Below are 10,606 nucleotides of genomic sequence, written 5' to 3' on the forward strand. Positions count from 1 at the left end.
AGCCGGGAGGCAGCCAGCTTCAGGCAGAAGTCTGCCGTGGTTGTGTGGTTTCCCGCCCACGCGTGAGCGTGTCGTGGGTCGGAGAAGGTGGAAGAAACGCGGGGGTATTCGTACATCTGAGGCAGGAGGGAGGTGGCGGAGAACAGGCAGTTTGCTTTGATGACAGCTCCTGGGGCTCGGGCAGGCTTCCTTGAGAAGGAGCAAGAAGGGCTTGGGTAGAGTTTGCGATCCTTCCTTCTTCCTTAATTGTAAGTTATTTCGCTGAAAAAGATGTGCCTGGGGCAAAGAGATCTCCCGCTCCCCCGCCTGAATTCCTTCGAGGACAACGGGATATACACATGTGGTTCTCGGTCGTTTTATTCGCTTCGAGTTACTGCAGTAGGAGTTCTTACACTGTTAAATGACTGATTTTGCTGTGTCTGGATGGTTTTCTTTAGCAGAATTCTTTAGGCAAAACATTTATAACACCCTTTCATCCCACGGGTCTTCTTAGACAGTAAACTTCATACACATGGGCAGGGTAACCAGTGTGAAATCCAGCAATTATGCCCCTGGAGAAAGCAAATACCCAGTGCACTACCAACCAGCCTATAAAACTGGAGAGGGTGGAGTTGTCTATGCAGAAAATGTCCTAAGCAGGACTTGAGGAACATCTGCTGTGATCAGCCTGTGAAACATGAGCTGCTCTGCTCAGGTTTCTAATGATTGGAATTGCATTTACTAGTTTGCACTAATGACAGCGAGCATCCGATCCTTGTCATTCTCCCCTGAAAAGGAGAAGTGCTGGTTGTATACCTATAAAAAATGCCATGTAAAGTCACAAAAGGCTCTTTGTAGAGGTTTGAGGCAGTACTTCAATTGGGGCAATTTACCTACACTGACATGAAAAAAAAAATAGAAGGATCCATGAGGTAGAGAAAGGAAGTTTTATAAAGTTGCTCACCAAAATAATGCATTTTCCCCAATAATTTTTTTTTTGGTGGTAATTTTGTGTAAAAAATCAAATGTCATTATGAAAGTAATCCATCAAATAAGTTTTTATGCCTTACACAAAGTGTTACACAGATTCTTCTGTGAAAATGCGTACCTTTAACATTGTTTCATGGTGAACCATTCAATGTTTAGAATGGTTTCATTTTAATTTGTTACTTTTTGTCATTATAATTCAGCCTGGTCAGAATTCTGCTTTGCGCTCTCCTCCTTTTCCCTGTCTTTAATTCTTATCCTGATATCTTTGTTTTATTGCAGGAGACACCAACAAATGGAACACAAATTAACTTAAGCCTGCAGAAGGCTGCTGACACCTGAAAGAGGGTAGGCAAAATTGGTATGTAAAGATGTGTTCAAAACTAGCTTACTGGTGGTAATAATGGTGGTGGCTAAGCACACTGGGGTGTGATGGAAGAGAAGATACTCATCTGGATACTAATAATGAACTAATACTTCTAAATAACTTTGAAAATACAGGAGAATGTATGTAAATGTGGCCTTGAGGTTTTGTAGGTCACCTGTGCCTTGTTTAGTAGCTATTGGAAAAAAGTATTCTTATAAAAAAATGTATCATTAGAGCTTATTTCTGACTGTAATCTGCAGGAACAGTAATGTGACTGACTTAGTGCCCTCTTTCCAACTGAATCCTAAGTTCTCTCTTCACAAAGTCGTTGCAAATTTGGGCTCTAGAGGTTTGTCACTTACAGTCCCAGAAAAGAGCATGACCAATGACTTCCAATGAAGATGCTTGTGATTTCAGTGTTAAATATGAAGGTTTTTATGCAGAGCAGATGTTGGGAGAACTATGAAATACTGCTTTTTATAAGTTTTCTTTCCATCTTTGCTCATCAGTGATGTTCGGTTGGTTTCCCAACCTTACAATTGCCATAACTGACTCAGGTCTGGGATTTTTGTGGAACCACGTGTTCACCAGAGAAGCTGTTCGTGTGATCTGTGAGGTAACCAAGAGTGGAAACAGTCTTTGGAAGGGTTTTGCTGGCAGTGTAATTGTTTTAATAAAACTTACAGCAGTAAAGTGTTAGAAGGTGTATTTTAAAACTTTTTGGAAGTTTCTTTCTTGCACCTTGTGTGAGTTGGGAAGAATGATGGACTGCATTTCCTTTTTTTCCTTCCAGGAAAAGTATAGAAGCTGTGCTCTGTGTTTTCTATCTGACCTGTTGGGAGTACATTTTGGAGCATGTTTGCTACTTAGCAGGGAACTGAAATTCAGGTACAATCCATTTAAAAAAGAAAAAAAACAACATGATTTTGATTATTATATCATTTTACCCAATTTGGTATTTTCTGTATGTTGCTGTTGCTGAAAATGTTTTCCCCAGCAATATATATTTGTTAATACAAATTTTTAATGAGTTACAAATTCTTTTCATTGTCGATTTGTGCACTGAGTCATGCTGTCTGATAAAAGTGGTCCTTCACTTAAAAAAACCCCAAACAATCTGAAACAAACTTGGTTGTTTGTTATTCAAATTCAGTGTCACTTGGGTTTTGAAAATATTTTTGTTTCTAGGCACAAGAGGCTGTAAACATAAAGAGTGAATATGGGTGAGAAGAAGCCAGAACCTTTGGACTTTGTAAAAGATTTTCAGGAGTATCTTACACAGCAGACCCACCACGTAAATATGATTTCTGGATCAGTTAGTGGAGACAAGGAGGCAGAGCCTCTTCAGGGAGGTAAGCTCATTTCTGGGCTTTATTTTTTTTTAATTTGGAATCATAGCATCACAGTATGTCAGAGGTTGGAAGGGACCTCAAGAGATCATGAGGTCCAACCCCCCTGCCAGAGCAGGAAATAACTGCACTGTTTATATTCTAGATAATTATGCAGCCTGCTATGGCTGTCTGGAATAATTTCTGATAGATGTTTTCACATCACCCAAGACGTGCACACAGCTTAGTTCTAATCAGGGTACGATTTTATAGTCCTGTATACTTAAAGGGCATAGGGAAGCAAAAGATACTTGGCACGTTCTCACAGCACCACAGATCGTATCTCGCTGATTCTTAACTGACATCTCTGTTGTCTTATTCACAGCTGGGACAGAAGGTGATCAGAATGGTCTGGATCATCCTTCTGTTGAAGTTTCACTGGATGAAAACTCAGGAATGTTAGTGGATGGGTTTGAAAGGACATTTGATGGAAAGCTAAAGTGTCGATACTGCAACTATGCCAGCAAAGGAACAGCACGGCTGATAGAGCATATCAGAATCCATACAGGTAGGAAACCTGCACTGCTGTGCTGTCAGGCACTGTGCTGTTAGCTCAGTGTTTGCTTTGGGGTGGGAGTTAGCATCTTCAAGTAATAGGATGGTTCTCAGAGTCACTCAGCAATTAAAGCTGGGTTTTGAGGTTTATTCACAGAGTCACAGAGTGGTAGGAGTTGGAAGGGACCTTTGGAGATCAGTTTGGTTTTTTTAAGGTGTGCCATGTAGCTATTTAAATTCTGCAAGCTCCTGCTCACACTTATTATTGCAGATTACTGAATCTGAAGGAACTATATGGGGGAGTAAAGCTTAATATTAAAAGCACCAGTGTAAATTGAAGGGCCCTAAATTTAAATTTTGTTTTTTTCATGCTGATTAGAAAAGTCCAAAGTGTACATGCTGCCATGTGGAGATTTATAGAGGCTTTTCCTCCTCTCTTGTTTAGCTGTGAAAATATTCCTGGTTTGTACAGCATTCTAGATGGGGAAGTACAAGACACACTAATAAGAATGGTGTTTTCTTGATGGCAGAGTAGTCAAACTTGAGGTGTTATTAACAGGTGGTTAATGACAGTGTGAAAAGTTACTTAGTGTAGCTTGTTAGAATATCCTAAACTCTTCATCTCTATCTAACTTCTTGGTGGAAACAAATGAGAACAAACAAACCAGAGAAAACAAACAAAAGGCCCTTGTAAAGTCTGACTTTGATACCTGCTGAGTATATTACACCAATACAAAACACTTTATAGCTGCTACCTAATGAGGAAAGAAAAAAAGAAAGGGTTATTCTGCAAAAAGTACAAGTTTTTACAGGTTTCCAATCTGGTATGGACTGTCCTGAAGTGTATCATGTCAGTGCTCCTGGGTAGGTGTCATTCTGGGACACACTTTGGAGGATGCACATTGTCGTAACTTGGCTGTAATCGTAGCTCTCTTTAGTTAGAGTTATTGTTGGTTGTGGTTCTCACTTTGCTGTGTACCGTTGCTGTTGCACAGTCACTCCCAGGATGTGTTTTGGGGAAGTAAAGTGCTTGCAAAGGACTTCTGAGATCATTGAGTCCAACCATTGACCTAACATGACCATGGCCATTAAATCATGTCCGAAGTGCCATGTCCACAAGTTTCTTGAACACCTCCTGGGGTGGTGACTCCACCACCACCTGGGGCAGCCTGTTCCAGTGCCTGACCACTCTTGCAGGAAAGAAATTTTTCCTAATATCCAATCTAAAACTTCCCCTGGCACAATCTGAGGCCATTTCTTCTTGTTCTGTTACTTGATACTAGGGAGAATAGACAAATACTCATGACAACCTCTCTTCAGGGAGTTACAGAGAACAGTGAGGTCTCTGCTCAGCCTCCTCTTACCCACATTAAACAATCCCAGTTCCCTCAGCTGCTCCTCATAAGACTTGTTTGCCAGACCCTTCACCAGCTTCTTTGCCCTTCTCTGGACTTGCTTCAGCAGCTCATGTCTTTTTTGGTAGTGGGAGCCCAGAACTGAACCCAGTGTTTGAGGTGTTGCCTTGCCAGTGCCAAGTACAGGGTGCAGTCATTTCCCTGGTCCTGCTGCACACAGGATTGTACTGGAAGAACGGAGCTGTATTCCCATTGTCAGAGAGTGTGTGCATGACTCGTTTGGTAAGGAAACTTTCACAGAGGTGCTAGCAAGTGGTTGCCAAATGGGAGGCACTCATCACTCTGCTGCAAAATCATGCAGGTTGAATTACTTCTGTTCCAGAAACCTGGCAAGCAGTGAGAGAGAGATCCAGGGGCAGTTGGCCTGCTGTATGTCAAAGAGCTTCAGCAGTCTGGAGACACCACACAGTGAATGCTTCCTAGCCAGGTTGTTGCCTAACCTAATGAGATACCAAGTAACATAGTACACCAGTAGCTGCACTGAAGGTGGTGCATGGAAGTGAAGGGGTACAGCCTGTTTGGGGTTGTAGTTTAGACAAGAATCTCAGGCAGCCAGAGGCCTTCTGGCTTCCCTGTATAGATTGCCTTTTTACAATACATCTCATGTCCTTAATTTTAGTACTGCACTGCACAGTGTCCCATTGGCAACATCATTTTGACAATAACTCAACGGCTCTTCAGAAAGCCTTGCTTTGTTTCTTTGTACAGAGACCTCCAGGGAGGGCTTCTACAAGGCCTAATGCTGAGTCCTGCATTTGAATCACAACAACTCCAGGAATGCTCCAGGCTAAGGGACCAGTGGCTGGAAACTGCCCATCAGAGAGAGACCTGGGGCTGCTGTGGGCAGCTGGCTGAATATGAGCCAGAGGGTGCCCAGGTGGCCAGGAATGCCACCAGCATCCTGGCCTGGATCAGCAAAGGTGTGGGCAGCAGGACTAGGGAAGTGATTGTCCCTTGTACTCAAACTGGTGAGGCCACACCTTGAATACTGTGTTCAGTTTTGGGGCCCTCATTACAAGAAAGACTTTGAGATGCTGAAATGAGTGCAGAGAAAGGCAACAAATCTGGTGAAGAGTCTAGAGAACAGGGCTGGTGAGGAGCAGCTGAAGGACCCGGGGGTGTGTAGTCTGGAGAAAAGGAGGCTGAGGGGAGGCTTTCTCACTCACTACAACTACCTGAAAGGAGGTTGGAGTGAGGTGGAGGTCAGTTTCTTCTGCCTAGTGACAAGTGATAGGACGAGAGAATACGGCATCAGATTGTATGAGGGGAGGTTTAGGTTGGAGATTAGAAGAAAATTCCTCACTGAAAGGTTCTCAAACACTGGCACAAGGTGCCCAGGGCAGTGGTTGAATCATCATCCCTGGAGGGATTTAAAAGCCTTGTAGATTGTGGTGCTGAGGGACATAGTTTAGCAGCAGCCTTGGCAGAGTTATATAGTGGTTGGACTCCATGATCTTATAGGGCTTTTCCAACCAAAACAACTCTGTGAAGCTTTTGGTTTGTTTGGAGGTTTTGTGTGAGTTTTTTGTTTGGTTTGGGGTTGGTTTGTTTTTTGGGTTTGTTTTTTTTTTTTTTTTTGTTTGAGGAGTTCTCTTTGCTGTCTTGCTTTGGTTTTCTTGTGGTTTTTTTTTCTCACTTGAGGGCAAGGAGATCGAAGACCTGAGTGTCGTTTTGCTGAGAAGCATGCCAAAAGGCCAAGAGATTAACTGCATGGAGTGTGAAGGCTCAGAGTGGCTGAATCAGCATTAAAATAGGGCAATAGTAGCTGACTGGTAGCCTCAGAGCAATGCAGGTAAAAGATGATGCATCCTGGATAACATGCAAGCACAGCAAGGTACCTGCCAAAGTAATTATAGCCCAGACACCATCACACTATCATTATTAAGTGCAACTTACTGCAGAATTAACTTCCTGCTGAGTCTGACAGCACCATAATTAGTGGTTCACCAGCTGTGTTGTGTTAAGGGCATGCAACAGGGCATGCAAATCCTTATCTCTGTGTAACTAGTTTGGAATGAAATAAGCCCAGACTGCCAGACTCTGAGAATGCAGGGAGTTTGTCAGTCTTTACATGGTGGTGGTTCCCAAATTTCTGGGTCTTTGCACACATCCATACATACCTGAATACATACATGTGCTTGTGGAGAACTCATGGTTTCAGCTGGTGCAGATAAAATGCTTAAAAGGTAGCATGGGAATTGCTTTCTTTTCTCTCGAAGAACCAGTGATATAAGGGAAAAAGTTTTCTAGTAAGTATTCCAGGCTGTGATTCCAAACTATGGGATGCTCAGCATGGGAAAGGCTTTCTTGGCAGTACTTGCAGCATAATAGTGGCCCTTGCTGCATTCTGGCTTTTAGAGTTGTTGCAGGTGGCCTGTATTGAAAATAGTAGAAAATGCTTTAAAAAAGTCATGAGGGCTGAAGAGAAGGAGCCCACTCACATTTGTTTTGGGCTTGTCATGCTGTGTGGCAAGAGAATGAGCTGCACAGCAGTGATTTAGATATCACCCTTGCACTCCAGACAGGAGGCTAAGATGATGTGTCATTTCAGCACGTACATGTGCCTCAGATCCTTTAGGCATTCCTAGCACTGCAGATCTGCATCTGAAAACTCCTAACAGTGATCTGTTACGAAAGTAGAGTCAATAGTGCCAAAATGTCTTTGTTGCAAATGTGGGGGCATGTAATTATGTTTGAAAGCTTTCAAAGGCCTTTTAAAGGTGTTCACATCTTTAAATATTTAAAAGAAGAGCCAAGTTCTGCCTCTCAGGAAGGAGAATATCTGGTACTGTGGTGTCTGAGAGAGTGCATGGATGCGTAGGGCTGGCTTTTGTTTTCTTTAGCTCTTTATCTCCAAGATCCTTCTTCAGAACTGAGTTCTTGAGTGAGTAAGTGTGTCTGTGGGTTATTTAGATAACAATTCCAGGGTGATTAAAAGTAGGAATGTTTAGAGGATACCAAGAGGGTAGCCTCCCTCAATGGTAAAGCACAGTTCTCATTGGGAATGATTCAGTGTGGTGGTGCAGACATTCCTGTGTCCAGCTGCTCTGTCAGTAAGGGTTGGATGCAGTGAAGAACATAAACATTGCTGCACGCTCTCCTTGGCATCTCTACTGCAGTTCCCAGGCAGGTTCTCTGCTTTGCTAATTCTGGTCATGTTTTTTTCTGATGACTACATTTACTCTGCTCCTCCACCAAGTGCCCAGCTAAGCTCAAGGCTCAGTATCTTGACTCTGAAGCTGAACTGTTTGATGAGCAGCTCCCAGTTAGCCGTGGTCTGTTCTGCGGAAGGCACTGCGAGGTGCTCTGGTATAATCTGTTTTCATTTTCCAGGTGAGAAGCCACACAGATGCCACTTGTGTCCCTTTGCATCAGCTTATGAACGTCACCTGGAGGCCCACATGCGCTCGCACACGGGGGAGAAGCCCTACAAGTGTGAGCTGTGTTCCTTCCGCTGCAGCGACAGGAGCAACTTATCTCACCACCGCCGCCGCAAGCACAAGATGGTGCCTGCCAAGGGGACCAGGTCTTCCCTGAGCAGCAAGAAGATGTGGGGCGTGTTGCAGAAGAAGACCAGCAGTTTGGGGTACAGCAGAAGAGCATTAATTAATCTGAGCCCACCTTCCATGGTGGTTCAGAAACCAGATTACCTGAATGACTTCACTCACGAAATCCCTAATATCCAGCCTGAGGCCTATGAAGGCATGGCCAAGCCAGCCCAGAGCGGCGGGTTGCCAAGAGACCCACAGGACCTTATGGTAGATAATCCTCTAAACCAGCTGTCTACCTTAGCTGGACAGTTATCTAGCTTGCCACCCGAAACCCAAACCCCAACCTCTCCTGACGTTGTTTCCTGTCAAGATGAAAAGCCTTTCATGATCCAGCAGCCCGCTGTGCCTGCGGTAGTTTCAGCTGTGTCAGCAAATATTCCCCAGAGCTCCTCTCCAACCAGCCCAGACCCTCGGCCTGCGCACAACCAGAGGAACTACAGCCCCGTGGCAGGTCCCAGCAGTGAGCGCAGTGCCCACACCAGTACTCCCAGCATAAGCAACAGCCAGCCGAGCACTCCGGCTCCCACCCTGCCGGTCCAGGACCCTCAGCTACTGCATCACTGCCAGCACTGTGACATGTACTTTGCAGACAATATCCTTTACACCATTCACATGGGCTGTCACGGCTTTGAAAATCCCTTCCAGTGCAACATCTGTGGCTGTAAGTGTAAGAACAAGTACGACTTTGCTTGCCATTTTGCAAGAGGCCAACACAGTCAGCATTGACTGCAAAGCTGCCGTGGGTTAGTTTTTTAAGGTATTACAGTCTATTTTTCGTACTTGCTGAAGGACAACTTGCACATTCCCAGAAGGAGTCTTTCACATCCATCACTTTGACATAGGAGGCAAATTTACGTTGTTGTAAAACTTGCCAGGGAAATTTTATCTTAAGGTGTGGTTGTTATTTTATGTGTAGCCTTGCAAAAAACAGCCGAGAGCCTGGTCTGAGGGTTGGAAAGCACTCACCTGCCCTGGCTGCTAAATTGAAGCTGCTTGCACTTAATCCCAACACACATTCTACAACTGTAGAAGCAGAGCTTGTGTCCTGAAACACAGGATGCAATTTTCAGACTGTTTACTAGGCAAGACAAAATATATTCACCATAAAACAGGAAAGGGTAATGCAATGATACCTATAGTTACTTTGGAGACATGCTTATCCCTATAAACATAGCCAGAAAAAAATGGAAAACCAAACAGAAGCAGCTTGGACTGACAAATTCAGTTTGATGTAAAACTTGCTGTTATCTGCTGAAGGTTAATAACATGGTTTTGGTTAGTGTAGGCCAAACTCTTCATGCTAGGGCTCGAACACCAATTTATTGTGTTTTAAAGCTCATCACAGAACTAGATGACAAGTTGTGGTGACTGAAACTTGAGTAGGAAAAGATTTATGAGCTTGTCATTTGCTAGTTAAACAAAAATTAAACGGAACAGCTTAATTTAAACTGCCCTTACTAGCATGTTACAGCTCACTCTTGGTAAAAGGAGGTCATTTTGGAACAGTGATAGGAAAGAGCTTATAGAACTAATAAATATTCTGTGAGAATTTCATCTGCCTTTAACTCCTACAGCTGTTTATAATTTGCACAGTCAGACTTCTTCTGGCAGAAGTTCTAGTAGTAAACAAACAAGTAGTTTACAAAGGAACCATCAGTTCAGTTTTATCTGGAGCCAAGCTACAATGGACAGGTTGCCTGTGTGCTTGCAAGGTGTGTTTGCAAGGTGTGTGATCTGGCGTATAGACGACTTCAGCCCACTTGGAAGTTAGTTTCTCTTGGCCCTGCCCCAGCTTGGTTGTCCTTTTGGTGTGCTAGAAGTAAGGGGCAGGGTGTCTGGGCTTTCTGAGCTGTTGGGGTGGCTGGCAAAGGAGAACTGGCCAGGTGATGTCATTGTGATTGAGGATTGTGGGTAGAAATGGTGGCTGAAGATGTACACAAAGTCCCTTGCACTTGGCTGTCCTTTCTATGCTGTACGTCTGGCTTCAGAAGCACCTAGGCTAAGGGACAGGCACTTTAACAGGAACCTCAATAAAACATTCTAGCAAAATGAATAAAAGCTCTTGCTGTGCTCCGTAGGAATGGGGAATGTGAAGAGCTGCCGCTTTGCCCATCCTTGGACATGCACTTTTACCTCCATTTGTCTTTCTCTAGACAGATTCAGGCTTCCCTTATGTATTCCCCTTTTATTAGCAGCAAAAGACAACAGCAGATTTATTTGTTAAAAGCAGGAAGAGGCTGGAATCTGAGTAGCAAATGTTTGGTTTATTCAAATTTCTGTTGCTCAGGTGGTCTCTGCACCACACCCCTCCCCAGGCAGCTGTTTGGTGAGCAAAGGTGATTTTAGCTTTGTTGATTCATATCAAGAGAGACAAGATTTAGTCTCTTACAGGTGCTGATCACATAGACAAGTTCTCCTTGGGCT

General features: G+C 43.8%; 1 protein-coding gene across 1 annotated transcript; it reads left to right on the forward strand.

Annotated features, from left to right (window-relative positions):
- The first annotated feature begins 2,207 nt into the window (after positions 1-2,207).
- On the forward strand, positions 2,208-8,908 carry IKZF5 (IKAROS family zinc finger 5). The gene is made up of 4 exons (XM_054382429.1): positions 2,208-2,221; positions 2,522-2,685; positions 3,047-3,229; positions 7,965-8,908. The coding sequence occupies exons 2-4, from the start codon at positions 2,553-2,555 to the stop codon at positions 8,906-8,908; spliced, it is 1,260 nt and encodes a 419-aa protein (XP_054238404.1). The 5' UTR covers positions 2,208-2,221; positions 2,522-2,552.
- Positions 8,909-10,606: the final 1,698 nt, after the last annotated feature.

The sequence above is a fragment of the Indicator indicator genome, chromosome 7 (assembly GCF_027791375.1).
Source record: "Indicator indicator isolate 239-I01 chromosome 7, UM_Iind_1.1, whole genome shotgun sequence".
NCBI classification, from domain to species: domain Eukaryota; kingdom Metazoa; phylum Chordata; class Aves; order Piciformes; family Indicatoridae; genus Indicator; species Indicator indicator.